The following is a 20,598-nucleotide window of genomic DNA, read 5'->3' as shown; positions in this document are numbered from 1 at the left end:
CACCGCCAAAGTGTCTCGCAGTCTGTTGTGTTCTTGACCACAATAGCTTTCCTACGACTCTCACAAGCTATTAAAGAAATCAATATCTGGAACAGGCATTTCTTCCCTTCTGCTCTGGATTTCCCAGAACCCTTGTGTTCATCGCACTCTCTGGTCTGCATCGGCTTTTATGAAAAAAACCTTAAAACCTTGAAATGTCTGATGCTTCAATTCTCTAGATACCCTGTAAATCCTGTCATTTCTGCAGCCATTTCAAGAAACTCACAATTAGACTTATATTTTAAAGACCAACAGTAAATGTTGTATTGCAGAGTATACGGCACAATTAGGAGCCATTCAAGTTAGCGATTTAATTGATACATAAGAATATGTAACACATTTGTATGTATGCAGGGAGCTCTCCTATAGACCCTGTCCCTGGTGATAGGACAGCTTATGAAGGAGAAAGGGGGTTAAACATGCATTGGTTCTGTTTGGCATGTCACAGAATTAAAAACTCTTTAAAAAGAACAGTATTTATTTGTATTACTTTCGCTGGAAATATGACGCCGACAAATAGTTTTCTGAATCAAACTTTTTTTTTCTTTTTTATAAAAGCACAACCAAAATATATGTACAAGAAAAGTCTACACGAGTTGACAGTTTGTTCTTATTTTTTTCTTCACTTGCCCCATAATAATGAACTGATTTCTTCCTGTAATTAGCAGTGCTAGAACAATGCTCTATTAGTTTGTTAGTGCTAGTGTTTAACAAAGAGACGGCAAGCTCCATTCACACCGCCTTTAACCTTTGCAACAGCAGTAGAAACCAATAACTATATACACGACCATCCCCATGATAACCCAGTAAAAGTCTATTAAGATCCCAAATACAAAAGCACAATGCAGAATACAGGCTGAACTCCAGAGCCAGACTTTACATATACCGTCATATACACATCACATCACCAATCCACACGTGCATATCAATGTGTCAGTCTGGCTATGGCAGTGCAATATCTAGACAAAACAATAACATTAATCAGGTTTATTCTACACGTCTTACAAAATCCTACAAAAAAACCAAAACATTTTGGAATCACAGCTGAGCTTTCAAGTTAAAAAAAACACATTTTCCCAAATTTTCCATTTGGAAATTTCCAGTGTTACCCATGAGGCAAATAAAAGGCCTGGGCTCCATCAAAATGAGTCCTCACAAATCATCTCCTAAAATGCTTTTTTAAAAAGGTTCACTTTGTATCCTAATCGTTTACCCTTCAGAGCTATTAAAGCTTGTTTTATTACATTCAAGAGAGAATCATTTCTCATTTTGTGCGGTCAGTACATTTAAAACAAATGTACAAATAAAACTTGCTTTAATGCTTTCAGCACAGAGTACGTTTACAGAAAGACTGCCCCTGGATAGTTTCAACAGTTCCTGCTCTGTAGTTTTGCAGAGAGTTTCTCTTTCATAGACTTGTGTAGTGGTGAAGAGACTTACTATTGAGAGCCACTGGAACAAATTGACAAACCTGTCTGTCCCCAATTTCACAACAGCCAACCCACATCCAAGCATGGGAGAAATTCCTTGGTAAAATGTATATAGACATTACAGATAATGCAATGTAAACACACAGAGGAAGGCATTAGCCAAATAGCTGTACGCATTGTTCCTGTTGTGGATCAGATAGAGCCCGACACTCATCCTTTTTCATTAATTAATCAGACTTGATGTACACATGCTTCTTCAATTCACAAGCATTATCCCTTCAAAGGATTGGGGAGGCTTACTCCACTTCCCTGCAACACAGGAATACAAAGAAAAGCACGGCCACATGCAGAAACACCACTGCATTTCTAGATACAAGCAGATATTCAATTAGCACTTCATTATTATGCACATTATTATTATTATTTTTCTTTTTGAGTGACCAATTATTATTTGTATTTATTTTTCTCCCCAGTTTGGAATGTCCAATTATCTTTTTTCTCCTCTCCGCAGCGAGTCCCCACACAGCATACGTTAACATATATAGCATAGGCTGCTGTTCCTAAAGAAATGAAATACTACGGAGTGTTGGATTTCATGTATTTTATATGAATATCTGTACATAAAATAAACAGAAAATGAAAATGGTGTTATCACCCCAGCAGTAATTAGATGGTGGAGATTTTTAACATCAGAAACAACCCATCCACTGAACGTTTTGCTGACTGAATTTTTACTGATAGACAAGTATGCAGAAGTAAAGGTGGATTAACTTGCAGGTTCCCCGAGTGGAGTACCTCCACATCTGTGCATTATTGGTACTGCAGGCTGAACACACTCCCTATCAGCTCCAGTGTAACCTTTCAATAACATGGTTAACTGGATGACGTTCGCAAACACCAGTCATGTGTGTGCTGTGTCCCCCTATATACATTATATACACTCCTCAAAGTCAGCATTTACATCTCATAAATCAATATTCTTTCTTAACGAATACATCTCAAAATGAAATTGTTTGCAGATGATTTTTTAGCATTCGAATTTTCATACACCCTCATATAAGAAAAATAGTTTAAAATACAAAAGCTGGATCGCTCCACACATACGAGCATCAGGGCATTTACTTTGAAGGCAGCTTACGTGAAGCCAATAGCCTCTGCTATGAAAATACAATAAAACTATCTACGCAAGATAGTCCAGATTTGTATTGTGAGGCACATGGGGGTCCAGCCCACCTCAACTCAACACCATGTGTTCAGGATTTCCTGCCCCAGTCTGCACCAACCATGCAGCCACAAGCCTAAATTGCCATATTATAATGTCTCCCATGAATTAGCAAAGCATTGCTAAATGAAATGATATATTTGAGCCATTGCAGCTAATTTGTGTCATCTGTCGAGTTTCCTCTCCACCTCACTGCATACAGAGAACTGCAGCCACAATCTGTATTACATTCGGCATCCTGGTTTAATAACAGCCAACTTCACCACAGCGAGCATTGTAATTGCTGAATTACGAAAAACCGACGGATCCATATGCAATTCAGAGACAGCGATGAGGAAAACTGGGGAGTCTCTACAGAGGATGCTGGGTTGGAAAGGGAATTAAAAAAAATATCGAAACATTTGTAACTACACAACCAAATTCATTTTCACTATTGAGCATTTACAGCTTAGTGTTGCAAAATGCAAAATTTAGTAGAGATTAAATTTACTAGAAGGAGGATTTTATTATAAAAGATATCTAAAGCTTCCCCTTTAACTGCATCGGAATTGCCAGGACCCTAAATGACATGGCTAAGAAATAGGCACCGATTGGTTCCCTGAAACCAGTAAGGGCACATACCAACTGGTTTAGGTATGTCCTTAAATTCCAATCCTGCTAAGCAAGCACAGCTGAAGCACTGTTCAGTAGTTTATTAACTTGAAGCATTCTCTTAAAAAAAGATACAAAACAAACAAATAAAAACAAAATAAAACACTTGAACACAAAGTTCTTGAGTTGTATCCTGAGTGAGTAAGAAACCAGTCTGGCTTTAAATATTCAAGATGATCTAGATGTATTTGCTGATACGCAGGAACGGTATGTAGTTCTTCCTCACTGAGAGAGCTTTGTTCCTGTATGACCTCTGTAGTTTAATCTCTACTGTACTGTGTCACAGAAACGCCCAAACTCAGCGAGTAACACATCAACACAGTCAGCGATCTCCATGCTATAAGGCACACTGTATGCAATACATTCTGTTAGACTATGTGCTTAAGCATGTAAACACTGTAAAATGCTCAGGTTAGTATTTGATCCAGCATTCAGCAAAATCTTTTTAAAACCACCCTCTGAATAGCAGTCAGAATATATTGTGACCACGACAAGCCATGACTACTGCTTTAAATAACGAATACAAATAAACTAAAAAGGAAAAAGAAATGTCTAACCATCATTGGATTCTAATGTGGAGTTTAAGGGGATGACTGGCCTCAGCGATCATGTTCCCTTTTACTGATACTGAATTAGGACATGGTAAAAGCTCTGCTAGTGATGTTGAAGAGCCTTTGACGAGGCACATGTTTCAGGCTTAGGCCAGCTGGTAGATCCCATGCCTGACTGAAGGATGTAACACAGAGAAAATAAAGGATAGCCTCTGTGTTATACCTGCGTAGCCTAACCAAAAACTGGTCTTTAAAATTATAAAAAAAAACACTCATTATTGCAAAAGTTCTCCTCCTGAAATCAAACTGATCCTGGGCTTCCCCTACCAAGGGAAGACAGGGAGAACACGTGTCTTTTCAGCTAAAAATAAATAAATAAATAAAAAAAACCATGAAGATATTGTGGATTGCAACTTCAGCCTGGGAGTTTCCTCTTCCATTAAAACGTGAGACTGGGGGCGTGAAGAAGGATTATTCAGAGATCTGAATCGCAGTTTCAGTCCCTGCTGATATGAAGCATCACAGGGAGACTCTCTCCAAGTCCCAGTGCTTTTCCAATGGGAGCAGTTGTAAAAGAAGAGAAACCTTTGGTTTTCAAAGATAGATAGATAGATAGATAGATAGATAGATAGATAGATAGATAGATAGATAGACAGAGAGATGGTGTGCCTGGTTCCTTTAAGGCTGTCCTGACACGGCTGTCCTGTGACTATCAGGACTTGAAGACATGCACAGCTCTGACCACGTACTGCCTGCAGATGGGGCACTCGCTCATGCGCTTCCCACACTTGGTGCAGGTGACCATGTGTCCACACTCCAGGAGGACGCAGTCTATGGGACTGTCCATGCAGATTTTACACAGGTTCTCCTCCGAGCCAGGGGGGGCAGCTGTGTCTGGGGAAGGGGAAGGGAAATTAGTGTTAGGCACTGTTTCACAAAGAGTTACTGACACAGGGTATCCCTGCTGAGGATGCACGCCTAAACAAGTAATACAATTTGAATTATTTAATGCAATATTTATTTGATTTTAACAAACTAATATTAAAATTACAATAAATGATTTTGTTAATTTAAATACAAATAAAAACTAATAAATCTGTGGTGTTCAAAGAAATACAACTGAATTATTATTATTATTATTATTTATTTCTTAGCAGACGCCCTTATCCAGGGCGACTTACAATCGTAAGCAAATACACCTTACCTCGGTTAGCTCCATTACTTGCAACTGAAAATAAAACAAACCAAACAGAAAGAAAATACCAAATTAATAATTGTTTATCATTTATTTAGCAGACACCTTTATCCAAGGTGACTTACAGAGACTAGGATGTGTGAACTATGCATCAGCTGCAGAGTCACTTACAACTACGTCTCACCCAAAAGACAGAGCACAAGGAGGTTAAGTGACTTGCTCAGAGTCACACAATGAGTCAGTGAGTGAGCCGGGTTTTAAACCGGGGACCTCCTGGTTACAAGCCCTTTTCTTTAACCACTGGACCACACAGCCTCCTAGATGCCAAATTAAAGCACAAAGTGGTCTAACATTTTCACACACAAGTGCCTATTGTTCCTCTATCACCGATTACTGAGTGGAAATTGAAATTCTCACACCCAGAGGTTTTCATGCAGGCAGGTATATAAAGGATATAAATGACACATCTTGAGGCGTTCTAATACATTTACACACGACTGCATACATGCCTGCCTTTTGTTTTTGTTACAGTTCGACGATGGCTCTGTGTCTTACACTTACCCAAGTCCTGCAGCTCCTTCTGCTCATTGTAAAGCCTGGTCACTCTTTCCATGAGCTCCCATTTCTCACAGCAGCCCTTGTAGTTGACGAAGTTGCGTGCCAGAATCTCCTTGAGCTGCCTCACGGTGAGAGCGTCGATGTCCTCCAGCTCCTTGAGATCGGACAGCGAGGCGCGGCGGCCCGGGGGGAGGGGCTCCTCCGTATCTGAGGACTGGGAAAGGGGGGAGCAATGAGAGGCGAGTGCGCAACACCCGGGTCACTTTCAAACTGGCTCAACACAGACATTTACTTATGATCCAGAACTTCAAAACCCTCAATCAAATTCTAAGCTAAAACTTTACACAGATTTATGTTTTGTGCACTAGAAGAAGGCACTTACGAAGAGTATCACCTTTATTGGTTTATGGAAAGAGGATTCAATAATATTTTGTACAAAGCCTTAATTTTTTTGTACATCCCGGAGTAAGGAAACTACAAAATTGGTATTAACTTTTGATAAAAGCTGTACAGCTAAGTGTAGGGGAGAAAGCTACCAAATGATTTCAGAAATCATAAGAAAGCACCACACCCAATGAAGTGTCATTTGAAGCGGTTTTCTCTTTAAACATGCTGTCCGTGTGTCGTCCACAAGACAACTTAAAATAAAACAAATGCGGTCCAAAGGGACAGTTACTGTGCTGTGATGCATTGACACCAAGTAACCCTGCAGAACCAGGTCCCAGAACACTCAGCAGCATGTGCAGAAATCACCTCCTTTATCAAACATCTGTCTGTCTGTCTGGTTTTTTTCTGTAATATTATTAAAATTCAGAGAAACCATGGGGCGAGCAGTATGAGCACAGTCATTACACTGCCTGTCGCTCAGATTTTTGACCTCAATTTTGCTGTCTGAACAACTGAAACCACAGCTACTGTTGAAACAGCAATAAAAAAACAGGATTGTGGTTGAGAGGGACTTCTATCACTTACACAGAATGATCATTCACGTGATGTTCAAGCCTTGGTAGAAATCCACATGTTGATTATTGACCCAAATAATAGCATCTGTGTTTCTAAATAATTTTGCTTACAGCACAGCGGGAGGCAGCGAGAGGAAGCACTGTTAGGAAAGATCTTCAGGCAAGAGGGACCCCAGTGTGAAAGCTTGGAGACACAGAGCCAGGCTCACTAAAGACTCTGCAAAGTCTGGCACAGAAAAACTAAACTGCACGTTTCCACAACTTTTTGAACTTAATTTAGATCTTTTATCAAAAAACTACAAAATTAGATCGCAAGAGTCTACCAGAAGGCATAATTGTCGTATAGTATTTCGTGTTAGATTTCGAAATGTCACATTTGTCAGTTTTTTGTTAAATATATGGAAAACTACAAAGCGCCATGTAATTCAATATGTTAATGTAACATTATTCAGCAGGTTTCATTCGACTTTAGGGAGCAAAATGAGTTCATTCTATAGGGGGATGCTAAACTTTTAGCAATAGCTGTACATAGCAGCTCCTTGGCCCCATTAGGTCTAGAACACCTGGGATTTACTGAAGTGGTCTAGACAGTGGCCAGACAGCATATTGCTGAATAAATGAAAAACTTTCCTGACTGGTTTCACACCCATCATTAGCACTCTGCATGGGGGCCAGCGTTAACAAAGGCAGTGCTATTCAGGGTCTTCGTTTATAAGACAATATGCTGCAATTTTTTTATCATTATAATTTATGGTTGCATTGTGTAACATTGTACATTCCCTAAACAAAGAGACTGCATTGCTGTAAAAGCAAGCATGTTTTCAATGTGTCCAGCAAGCATCAAAGGGAAGGGGTAAACACACACTGTGTAAGATCCCTGTTCCTATATTAAACACACCGTACAGCTTAAAATTTTAGGGTCATTTCTGATATTATAGACCAGTGCTCGGGGACCCCCTGTGTCTGCTGGATTTCATTCCAACAGAGCTCTCAATTACTTAACTAAACCCTTAACTGAACTAACAATTTGCTTAGTTAGACCTTTTTAATTGTTCTCAGCTCCTAACAAGTTGCAGATTTCAAGTTACTTCTACAGTTTCACAGTTAACTGTTTAAGAAGACACAGAGGACCAAGCTTGGGAACCACTGTTACAGAGAATGTTATAGACTCATTTTTGCTTTAGGTTCTCACTGTATTTACTGACAGAGACGTCGTGGAGAACCCTATGCAGCAGTCTTAGGCCAGGATGTTCCAGGGTTATGAGACTTGGTTAAAATCCACTGTAATTTAGTGATGACAGAACAAGGTGTGCTTATTGCTTTTTGTGAATGTGGAACCGGGCTCACAAATCAGTGAGACATCGCAGACAAGAACTATATTTCAGTACACAGATGTTTGAAGACACAGCCGTTGACATGGATGCTGCCTAAGAATTATTCTGAATTATAAAAGTACAGATGAAAGCTTGTGGGTGTCATGTGATCGAGCTACTGGGAAAAAAGTGCTGGAGGAGCAAACTCTCTGCCCTGCCCTACCTGTGTCTCCCCCTCCTCCTGCTCCTGGGCCTCTGCGCCACTCCCAGAGGCAGGTGTCTCCCCCTCTTGGCTGGGGGGAATCGCTGCAGCCAGGTTCTACAGTGACATTCAACACCGACAGTGAGTTAACAAGCACCCTGGGTGCAGCTCACACGCTAGTGCGGATCAAGTCACTGTATCAGAACGGATGAGAACGTGATCCCTGCTCTGCTCATAAAATATTCAGCAGACTCTAGCAAGCAGGACCGTGCAAGTCAGTCCCACAGGTGGAAATGAATACACAGTAACATAACCTTTTATCATGCAAAAAACTACAATACAGAAGAGGACTGTGAGAGACACAGATAGGTTAGGAGTAGAGTAATATACAGAGATACTGGGGCAATCCGTTTATGATGAAATAAATATCATGAAATAAAATGAGGCTACAGGGTCTACCATGGAAGAAGTTTGTATTTGATAATGTATATATAGTGTGTAATGCATATAACCGATCTAGACAAACATACATGACAGGGCAAGCAAGCAGGCAAGCGGAGAGAATGGAACTAATGTGAACAAAGTAAGTACATCAAATAGAAAGGCTATCCCTCCCCAAACAAGCGGAAGACTTGCTAGATTCTGCTACACCAGGGAAAGGGTATTTTTCTGAATAACGATGAACACATTTATCTTGGCAGGTCTTGGGACACGTTGGTTTACACATTACCAGGTCATGGAAAGGGATTTTATTTTCTGTACCACCCAAAACTGACATATATCAGGTTTGCTTAGACGTGAACAGAATTATAGACAAAAGACAGAGAGAGAGACAGACACACATGCAAACCTAAATATCTTAGGTAACCACAATATAGTCCAATAAATTTAAAGTCTGCATTCTTAAAGGCACTTTTGTATTTGTTTAGTTTTTTTTATTGAAAAACCGCAGACATAATTACCGACACCACTACACAGCCCCGCATTAGGATACTCGGGTCACAGGATAATGAATTGCAGTACAGAAAACGGTTAGTATGGCACACAGCATTCCTCCCTTGGGTATAACTATGCACGAGGTAACATTTCATGAACACAGTAGGAGAAGAAAGGGGGCAGCCTACCTGCTGGCCTTCCTCAGCGAGTGGCTCCGCAGCAGGTTCTGTGTGAGGGGAGGGGCCCCCCTGGGAGGTGGCCTGCGTGGCCCCGGTGGCAGGGGGGTTGGGCCCCTGGCTGGCGGGAGGAGTGTGCTGCCCCAGGACCAGCTCCACCAGGTCCTCCTTCTCGCGGCACAGCTCTGTGGAGACCTCGTGCAGGTGCAGGTAGTCTCGCAGCTCCTTCACCTTGAGCTTCATGAGCTCGGTGCGCAAGAACGCTGTGCCACAGCACCGCTGGCAGCTGAGGCACATGCGGGGACTCAGGGCAGGCTGCACCGAGCAGCTGCCACAGAAACTCTTCTTACAGTCCATGCACACGTGCTGCCAGCAGGGGGAGACAGAGAGAGAAAACAAATCAGCTGGCAGGACTACAAACATGGAAGGGGAAGGTTCAAAATTGTTTTGCCTGGTTTATTTGCTTGTTCATCTTTTATAATCTATGCAAAATGCGTTCGGGTGATTTCTCACTTTGATTAAATCATTTTAAATCTTGATTTGACATAACCTAACTTTGTGTCAAGTCTTAAATGAAAAATCCTCTAATAGAAATGAGAGTGAAGAAGTCAGCTTTTATACACACCAGCCCCACCCTGAACTATTAACTATGAGTGTGGGAGCTCAGTGCAAGGGCGATGTGTAGGATATTCTCGTTGAACTTCTTGTTTGCATTTGATCTGCAGTCCCAGCTCTTTGTGGCTCATGTAATTTATGTTTTGTGTTTGACGCATGCCTGTCTAATATCTCTGTGCCCCTCAGCTACCCGGCATCAATAATTCATCTTAGAAGCCTAAACGCACACACAATAGAATGGTTCAATGAGAGAGTCCTTTATTTATTGAAAGCATTTCACTTTTTTACTGCCAGGGAAAATGAAGAGCACAGAATGCACCCAGTGTGCCACGATAACAGTGATTCCTTTCCATTGTTCTATTGAAATGTTTGCTTTCGAATGTCACAACAAAACAACATTCTAATAGTTCTCTTGATTTCCCACCCCCTCCACTGACATATATATATAATTAATTTATTAATATATGCACATGTAAGGTATGCAAATATATTTGTAAAGATAAAATTGAAATCCCAAATAGAGAAAATAAATACTTCAAAAATCCCTCATGCAAAACTAGCAACCTTGTATATGGTATATTTTGCCAAAAATATAATAAAATTAAATATGTAGGTGAGACGGGTACTACATTATACAAACGCAGACAGAATCACCAATCAAACATAAGAAATACATTTTATGAGGATTTTATGAGTAGCATCTGGCAACCCTGCATGCCAAGCCTATACCTCCACTGTTTGCTTTCAAACACACTTCCCCTTGACAAAGGTATGTAAACATATCGAAATGTTGGGAAGTTATATATATATATATATATATTATTTGGTGTATTAAGAGTGCTGTTTTGTCGGACGCCCTTGTTTTTTCTTTGTTTGCTCTTTGTGTTCTTGCTCTGTACACAAACTATAACTATGACTCACAACACTCAGTTTCCTGGTTAGATATACAGGGTACTTTGCCAACCTTTCAGAAACAAACAGTGCTTGGCTGGCACATGCCCAGGCAAAGAATTCCACAGAGTGCTTCTCTAATATAGTAATATAGAAGATATAGGGAAATAATACATGAAAGTAAAAGACCTATAAATAACTTTCCTGTATTCTAGCGCCATCCCAATTACCTGCATTATAACTACTTTTTTTTTTAAAAGATAAAATCTTTTTAAAACCATTTTCACATTTATTGCCTTGTATTCCAGATATCAATAACCTCCTGCTGCTGCAGGTAGAGGCAGGGACATGCCAGCTTAGTCCACAGCGTGACACAGACTGACAAACAGCATTGTACACCAGCAGCTGAAACCACCTACCGTAAACAAACTGGATAGCGAACAAGGAGTGCACAGAAGGGAATGGAAAAGTAGTGACAATAACCCAGATGTGTAACCCAAATGATACCAAGAAATCTATATTTTTATATAATATGTAGCATAATTTTGGGATTCTGCATGCTTTCTAAAAATACATATTTTTGCAGGCGGTACAGTACAGTACATTTACAAAGCAGAAGGAAATATGAGATCTCATTCTTCAGGTTCACAGGGACGCCCTTAACAACCACAATCAATTAACAACGTGTTTCCACAATCAGACAGACCAGAAGTGTAACCCCCCCATACTGCTCAGGGACCTGCAGCACAAAGCTGTGGAGCCAGTTACACAACACAAACTGAGGGCAACTTTTTATGCAATCCTGCATGAGTGCAAATTTCAATAACTGGTCAATTTACTGCTTACTGATGAAACTCTTCACATGGACAAAGCCTACCTTCCTGGAGCTGGTGCTGAAGTGGCTCCCGCAGGCCTTGCAGGTGTGCTCCGGAGTGGGGCGTGGGGGCGAGGCTCTGAACCCCGAGTTGGTGTAGGCCTGCCGCTGGCTGCGCCCCCTTTCCTCCTCCACGGGCTGTGCGTCCAGACACAGCCAGTTACAGCAGGAGGCCCACATCGAGGAGCCTGCTGAAAAACAAGAGCGGAACAGTGTTAGAGGAGCGAGAGCCACACCCCCTCGCTCCGCACCCACAAAACCAGACTGCTGATCCACACCCCTCTCGCTCCACACCCACAAAACCAGACTGCTGATCCACACCCCCCTCGCTCCGCACCCACAAAACCAGCCTGCTGATCCAACCCCCCTCGCTCCGCACTCACAAAACCAGCCTGCTGATCCAACCCCCCTCGCTCCACACTCACAAAACCAGACTGCTGATCCACACCAGTCAATTGACTATTGTTAGTATAGATGCAAGGAACAATGTAAGTGTGCATGTATGGGTACTGCAAGGCAGGCATGCATGATGCATCTCCTTTGTGATACTCTCAATAACTTGTGCCAGACAATATCCTAACCAAATTTCATTCCACTTGGACAAGCGACTCTTTAAATAGAGGTACAATCCTGAATGTACTTTGTGATTAGGTCTTCACCAGATGATCAAAGTGACGATCACAAATACCTGTGCTTCATTTGCATGTTTTATTCATTTGTATCTGGAAAGCACACAATGTGATGCTCTGGATGCAGGAGAAACCACACGTTTATCAATACTTCTTTTTAAATAAAACACAACCGTCCATCTCTTGCTTGCAGATTATTAATTTTAGTTCTACTTTCAGAAGGATGTTTCGTGGTGTATATATTTTGTTTAGAACTAACAGAAAAATGTAGTTGTGCCAGTAATTGCACAAGGCTTCAAGTAATTTCCTGGCATGCTCTGTTTTTTTAATACAGCCCAAGGGTCACTAAATGTGTTTTATTTATGTGTTGGATCTTCTCCTGCTTTCACAGCTAGACAGGAAAAACAAGAGAAGCGAGATAAAACTAGCAATAATCTACTCAACAATAACTCTTCTGCCCTGTGTCAATATCAATAACCTCCAGCTGCTGCAGGCAGAAGCAGGGGAAAGTATAGTGACAATAACCCAGATGATACCAAGGAATTATATTTTTGTATAAAATGTAACATATTTTGGGACTCTGCATGCTTTCCTAAAAAAGATTTTTTTGCAGGCGGTACAGAACAGCACAGTACATTTTGTTGAAAATATTTACAAAGCAGCAGGAAATAGACATAAGAAAGTTTACAAACGAGAGGAGGCCGTTCGGCCCATCTTGCTCGTTTGGTTGTTAGTAGCTTATTGATCCCAGAATCTCATCAAGCAGCTTCTTGAAGGATCCCAGGGTGTCGGCTTCAACATGCTATGAGAGCTCGTTCCTCTGGTTCGCAGGGACGCCCTTCACAGCCACAGGTTTGGCAGCTTGTTTCTACAATCAGACAAACTTGTATCAAAGGCGGTTCTTGCCGGCTTCACAGCGTTACACTTGTTTCATTGCTCTTCTCTCAAGTGTTTTCCTGCAGCCTGTCATACTAAACCCTTGCCTGCTATCAAACCCCTGGCTACTGAGACTGTAATGGGATAAACTCATACCCTTGAGAGTCCCATTAGGGTTATTTGCAGAGAAAGATTAAAGAGTCACCAGCCGGGAGACTGGAGACTTGCAGATTGGTTTAAAACACACCGGCTTATCGCTAATGGGGGCTATTCTATTACGTTTGTAGCTTGATGAGGATAAACTGGGATACACTGGGAAAATGCCTACCATAGCATAACACTACAGTGGGGCTCTAATTCGGCTGTGCTTACAGGTACTGCTTAATAGAACAACAAGTTAATTAGAATGCATGTTGTATTTAATAAAATGTAAAAAACGCTTTACTGAATCAAACGCTTTGCGTGATCAAAATGAAGTGACGCAAACATATTCTGAGTTCCAGATCAGCAGTACACACGGTAGAATTAGGGGTTACCTGCGACTGTCGGGCGTACGAGGGGAGCACAGTCCTCAGAGTGGACAGACTCCAAGACAAAGTCCAGGATGCTATTCTAGAAGCACACTGTGGTCTCCAAGGTCACGACCTCCTGCCTGTACAACACCTGTGGATCATTTAGGCATGGCTTCTCTTCCAGTTCATTTCAATACAGGCTCTGTGCACTAGTTGCATGCCCCCTGTATCTGAAGGTTTAGTTTGAAACAGTTGCACTATAGTTTACTTTCAATTTAAATTTGACCTGATCAGTCATATGAACAGGTTGTATTTTTATGCACAGAAATGGTAGACAGAGACACACACACTGAGATCCCAGAACTCATCCCTTCTCATGTAATACAGACTGAACTGCAGAGCTTCATTTAGAACAATAACAATCTATCCATTCTTTTACCTTTCCAAAGAGAATGATGTCATTTCCCAGAATACTGTGTTAAACTCGACTGGTCATCAAAATCAGATGACTGCATCTACCGACTCCCACATAGCCAAACCGTTTATCTGCCACACCTAACCAGCATTGTAGCCTAGCTTAACCAGCCCTGACACAGTAGAGTCAAAGCCAAAAACATAAGGGAATTGCAAGTTGTTTTGCTTAAGAAAATAGGTTTTCTTTTTTAAATCCTTTAAAAACATTCTAGTACTGCAGTAAAACACAAGAGCCTCTCCACTCGAGTGGCTGTGCCAGCTTCATTGGGTGACCCGATCCACAAGCCTCACGGACAGGCTAAACGAACCTCCTTGTGTACACTGCCCAAACAAGCACAGCTGCAGGGCTACTGTAAACCCATTCACAACAGAGCACAACTCTACAGTGACAATGGAAGCTTCTGCAATAAAAAAACAGGCCCGTACAATGCACTGAAAAGCAACGGACAAAAGAGGGACAAAGAGCTCTCTATTCTTCTTAGGTCAACATAGCCAATCCATTGGCTCAGGCTGACATGCCTGTGCTACAGCGCTAACAAAAAGACCTGTGTTTTTAACATCAGAGCAAGGCTTCTGCTGAACGCATGCAAAGTCAAAAATGTCACTTCGTTTCACACTAATTGTCTGATGTTCTCGCCCGCAGAAATTTCAGTTTGAATAGTCATGAAGAGTTCAGAGTCAGATTACAGGTGATGCTGCTCGGAGGCACACCTGGTTTTAAAATGATTCAGTAACATTTGAAGCCAGATCCCTGGGTCGTGTGAAAGCAGAGCTCCATGTAGAGGTGACATGAGATTTGTAAAGGACTAACTGCTTTTCTCATAGAGCCTCTTAAAGGAAACTCAGATTATAACATTATAACGCATCCCCATTAACCTGCAAAATGGCACCTAAAACACTGTACATCAGTCAAATGGAAATGAAAATGGATAAACACGAATGGAGTATTGTGTGTATATACTTTGGGCATCTTAAACACCTTTTAAAAAGTGTAATGCATTTGACCATTTGGGGCTGTGTGTTCCTTTTCTCTTACTACAGTATTTTAAATACATTCCATGGGTGGCCTATTAAAAGACAATTCAATCAGACCACTTTGACTATTTCCAAGATTTCCAGTTCCAGTGGTTTGATTTCATATGCACAATAAATCAAAACTACAGAAGCTATGGGGTGTTCGAACACATTTACACACTACTGTGTAAGTGTATCAATCACATGACTTTGGATCTCCACTTGAAAATCGAGACAACCAATATTAACCATCATAGCCGTGGTGAAATAGCCATGGTGAAAAGTAACACCAGCGTGACCTTTTAAACTCTAAAGGGCAGCAGTGACTTCATGACACTCATCTATTTGATTCAGTCAACTGCTCCCTCCCCCTTTTCATCCCAAACTCACAAAGCCTTGTCTTGACTTGCAGACTGCGTTACAGAGTCTGTCGTCATCGGGGCTCCCAGAACATCTGGTATCGGCAAAGACGACCCCCCCGATCCTCCCCACCCCGGATCACAACAGTATTGTGCTGTAGTTTCCCTTCAGTGGCTCTCAGAGATGGGAAGGTACTCCACGTAGCAGGCAGGTGGAGAGGTTTCTATTTAAATAAGAAGGGCCTTGAAGCGATAGTGCCAGTGCTGAATCAGGATCTCTGTTATTAACAGAGCTGTTAATAATGGCACATGGTGACGGTTCAGCCTTTGTTACAGGCAAGATTCAACCTTTGACTGTTTGTGCTTGAGGGGATTGTGTTGTTGAACCAGCAACACTCATAAACGAACATGACTGCGCACTCTCTCACTCTCTCAACTAAATTCCAAATCCAGGGAAGGAAATAAGAGTCCTATTGCATAGCGGTTTCACCCATTCCAGGTTTTAATATGAGCTTCCAGCACTCTGAGCCCCTGCACTACCACCCCACCTCAACCTGTTCCAGCACTCTGAGCCCCTGCACTACCACCCCACCTCAACCTGTTCCAGCACTCTGAGCCCCTGCACTACCACCCCACCTCAACCTGTTCCAGCACTCTGAGCCCCTGCACTACCACCCCACCTCAACCTGTTCCAGCACTCTGAGCACCTGCACTACCACCCCACCTCAACCTGTTCCAGCACTCTGAGCCCCTGCACTACCACCCCACCTCAACCTGTTCCAGCACTCTAAGAGCCCCTGCACTACCACCCCACCTCAACCTGTTCCAGCACTCTGAGCCCCTGCACTACCACCCCACCTCAACCTGTTCCAGCACTCTGAGCCCCTGCACTACCACCCCACCTCAACCTGTTCCAGCACTCTGAGCACCTGCACTACCACCCCACCTCAACCTGTTCCAGCACTCTGAGCCACTGCACTACCACCCCACCTCAACCTGTTCCAGCACTCTGAGCCCCTGCACTACCACCCCACCTCAACCTGTTCCAGCACTCTGAGCCCCTGCACTACCACCCCACCTCAACCTGTTCCAGCACTCTGAGCCCCTGCACTACCACCCCACCTCAACCTGTTCCAGCACTCTGAGCCCCTGCACTACCACCCCACCTCAACCTGTTCCAGCACTCTGAGCACCTGCACTTTCACACCCCCTCAACCCATGCACCTTGGACTGTTCTTAATAGATTGTTAATTGCGGTACTATAAAAGGGCTGCACATTGCACGCCTCCACTTATCCCGCAAGGGGGCGATCATAACCCTGCCGTAAAATGAAGCAAATTTCACCTTCTGTGCAAACTTTGCCCTTCTGTTCAGCTAATGCTGTTGTTGCTGAGTCCAGTAGAGCATAATGATTCACCTGGGCTAAAGATAGCCTGACGTTATCCATTGAATGCTGGACAGAAAGCAGATTAGTGTGTCTCAGTATCACTCAGCCCAGACTTACTAACTGCATGGACTTCTGTCAGAGAAAGTACGATTCTGCTATAACTCTTTCAACACTGCACACCACTATAGCTGTATGGCAAAGACTACCCCATTACCCTGCCCTGACACTACAGTAGAAGAGCACTTCCTGTGCAGAATGTATAGGGGTCCTAATGCCTGTTGCACAGGAAGTTCACTTATAATGTAGTGCTGTGGTGAAATAAATCAATCTTGCAGAAGAAGGAAATCACATATAAGGTCGAGGTGTGCATGCAGTGTTTTCAGCTAGTTAAAAGTTAAACCACGTTTAATGTCAGCACACTGGCCCTGTCTGCACAAAGTCCAAATCAACAGGGCAGCGCTCCTCTGCTAACTTGGGGCGCACAACCCTCACACAAACCCATCGCCCTTTTCGGCACAATTGTCAGTCTGAGAGAGGCCCGGGACTGAACGGCATGCAGGGGGTGTTCAGGTCAGGTCATACAACAAAATGTGCACTTTGCGAATTGTCGTAACGAAAATGCAAATTTGCTGTATGTTTGCGCTGCGACTGGCCCATCTTAGTACATCTCTCCCTTGGTTTACTACACTAATAATAATTACAGTGTCAGTGTTTCGTTTGCAAACGTATGCCTAGCAACATAATTAAAGCACTCGTTCCCCTATCTGGGGTAGTGTTTACATGCACTCTCTTGTCCTGTTTAACTGAGCTTTGGTTTGTTTTCAGTACACTGAGTGACTCTTTGCACCCTGGAGCTGAAACACTGTGACTGACACTGTATAATAAGCCTCTTAAATCCGGATAGTCTGTTATCTGGCAAGTAAGCTGTCTAACTTCATAACCCCCTGCTGATTAAATCTAATGAGGCTGTAGGGGTAAAGCTGAGGAACACAAAGCCACTTTTTCAGGAACACTGGCTTGAAACCTGGTTCCAGGAGACCTAGTTTGAGGCAAATCTGCTGCATCAAACCCCAAGCTGCCCCTCAGAGAAGAATTATTTGTCATTTCCAACAGTATTTTACATCTAGAACGCAATACAATGTTAGGTGTTGTTTTAGAACAGTTGTACAATAACATTTAGTCACTTTGTTTTTTTGGTTTTTTTTTGGTATTGGATCCGATATTCATTACCAAACGTCAAGCTGCATAATGTAAACTGGACAGTCAACAAGGCCTGCTTACTGCTAGGAGAAGCAGTTATTTGAGCATTTATTCACAGCTAATGTTGGGAGTTACATATTCAAACTCCTGGAGTGCTTCTGATTTATTGCACCAATACTCGTGAGCCACGTTTGTATATTAATGATCAGTGCAAGTACAGTACTGTACAGTGAATAGATTATCTTATCCAAATACTGCCAGTTATTGGCTTATAAGCTAGGCATGGAACTGAAGTTGTCAAGATATCTCACACATGCAAATATCTTCATAAACCCAGAAGGGGTTTTAGATTTCATTTTCAGTGTCACAGGGAGGTGTGGCACGTGGCACTTCCCTGTACATTCAGAAGCAGGTGTTTATTTCAAAACAAGACGAGAGGATGCTGAAACTTGGATGGGATTTATCTTAAAATAAGCTGATCCCTGGAGCCAGCATTACACTTCAGCCATCAACACCAGGCAGAAGGATATCTACATCATCAGATGGAGAGAAACGCAAATGGATGGAGACGCAGATGGATCACATTAGTTTACTGTAAAGCTACGTCTTAGTTGGTGCTTATCTTGGTGATAGCCGAGTTCAAATCAGCTTGAAGTTTTAACATCTACTCTCCTGTAATGGAAATCATTTTATTTCCGTTAAATTGAGAGTGTGTGTAAAAGTACTGCGGTAGACACCGGATAAAGAATAAAAGACTCTACATGAGCCAGCGTGTTTGTAAATTATCCTAGACTTGAAATAATCTGTGTCCAAATACACTAGTGTATTATGGGGCAATTCAAGATGAACAAAATGGTCCAACTGATGCCAGTGGAGAGACCGATTTCTACCAGCAACCACAACCCTAACTGTGCCAGCTGCTGATGGAAATCAACAGTAGATTTGATTATATCCCACTCTCCAGTCACCATCATGCCAGACCTGAATAAGTCATCTTCTTCAACTGCACAGTGTCACATGACAAATGACCAGGATTATATATATTCCAATACACATGACGTGTAACTAGACCGCTGTCTGCCATTAGTTCTATTGCCAGGACACTATTGTGAATGAGGCTTTGGGCTCAATGTGCTTCCCGTTTAATTAAATGCATGAACAAATTCATACAGGCTGATATGCAATATGGGTTTGTGGGGAAATAATGCTGGCAAGAATTCTGGAATGGTGTCAGCTGATTTAGCCACAGGAATTGCGGAGTTTTGTACTATATTTTAATATACGCGTGAAACATTTCTATAGAACTATTCTACCCAAGCACGTCAAACCTGAAAACGTGACATTGAGGTTGTAGCCGCTGCGTGTGAAAACACGCCTTTACTGTGCCAAGGCAAACACTACTCGCGTTAATGGAATAACAAAAGCCTAATAACGTTCAGACTAAAGAAGATACACACTTGAATGAAATAAAGAGCCGCGCTAGCGAGATCGTGCACAGCGTGCATTTCTGATGGGTACAATGCGTTCATCATCACTCACTCGGCAGAGTCTCATATAGTCATGAATCTTTACTGCACTTGTAGATTCTACTGCTCTTTTAATCAGAGGTCGAAGTAACTATCCCAAACCTGTAACTTTCAGACTAACCCATCTGTTGATGCCGATATAAAAGGTGCCAGAGAAACATCACTGAAGTTAAACGACAATATATTTTCAATTGAGGTACATAGGTAGTGTATTTGTATACACTAGGTCCTAGTAATTGCATCTACAAATATAGAAAATACACTTCGATCAGTACTTTTTATTAAGTACGTTATGCTTCAGGTTGGTGAATTCGTGTCACACATACTTTACTAGCTAGATCTTCAGAAATACTGTAAGTTAGCATTGACCTTCCTAAAAAGTAACAAAAACATTTAGATTCCTGCCCTCAGACATCGGAACAGCTGTCAAACTAACCTGACTGGGTCAACACATTACCGGGAACTCCCAGCAACAGTGTACGGACAATTCAAAACAATCACAAATATATGAAAAAGAAAAATAGCAATTCAATGTTTTTACCGTCCAGTGAAGATCGTCAACGGCGTGAGTGTAGCTTATCTAAACTAAGTAGACCCGGGGTTATCTAAAACTCACATATGCGTTACGAGACGCTTTGTTTAAGCTGACAACCAAAAATACAGGAAGCAAAGAAACAAATGACACGCTCACCCTGATCGATCGCTACTCGCAACGAGACATTATTGTGTGCGATAGGAGCGCGCACGTAGACACCACTTCTCAGTCATAGGAGCGCGCACGTAGACACCAGTCATAGGAGCGCGCACGTAGACACCACTTCTCAGTCATAGGAGCGCGCACGTAGACACCACTTCTCAGCCATAGGCGGGCGAGCGAGAGTGCGCCCTTTGGGAACGCGCGTAATATCTTCTAATGTGCAAGACAGCGACATCTAGGGGTCTGTCTCGACACTTTTTATTGGAAGACAACATTATTTTGCACGGTAAAGTTTCAGGTTATAGAAAT

The 20,598-nt window shown here is 42.2% G+C and overlaps 1 protein-coding gene across 5 annotated transcripts; it reads right to left on the bottom strand.

The window, feature by feature from the left end:
* Positions 1-1,332: 1,332 nt before the first annotated feature.
* Positions 1,333-20,352, bottom strand: LOC117429514 (E3 ubiquitin-protein ligase rififylin-like). Of its 5 annotated transcripts, none has more exons than XM_034049063.3 (7): positions 20,284-20,352; positions 11,619-11,806; positions 9,248-9,601; positions 8,145-8,240; positions 5,650-5,860; positions 5,098-5,121; positions 1,333-4,787 (listed from the first exon to the last, which is right to left on the bottom strand). In XM_034049063.3, the coding sequence occupies exons 2-7, from the start codon at positions 11,793-11,795 to the stop codon at positions 4,606-4,608; spliced, it is 1,044 nt and encodes a 347-aa protein (XP_033904954.3). In that variant the 5' UTR covers positions 11,796-11,806; positions 20,284-20,352; the 3' UTR covers positions 1,333-4,605. The 5 variants fall into 5 exon arrangements, with proteins under 5 accessions (XP_033904954.3, XP_058854234.1, XP_033904952.3 ...); XM_058998251.1 differs by having other exon boundaries at positions 11,619-11,803; XM_034049061.3 differs by having other exon boundaries at positions 20,134-20,344.
* Positions 20,353-20,598: the final 246 nt, after the last annotated feature.

The sequence above is a fragment of the Acipenser ruthenus genome, chromosome 24 (assembly GCF_902713425.1).
Source record: "Acipenser ruthenus chromosome 24, fAciRut3.2 maternal haplotype, whole genome shotgun sequence".
NCBI lineage: Eukaryota > Metazoa > Chordata > Actinopteri > Acipenseriformes > Acipenseridae > Acipenser > Acipenser ruthenus.
This window is presented reverse-complemented; position numbering and strand designations above follow the sequence as displayed.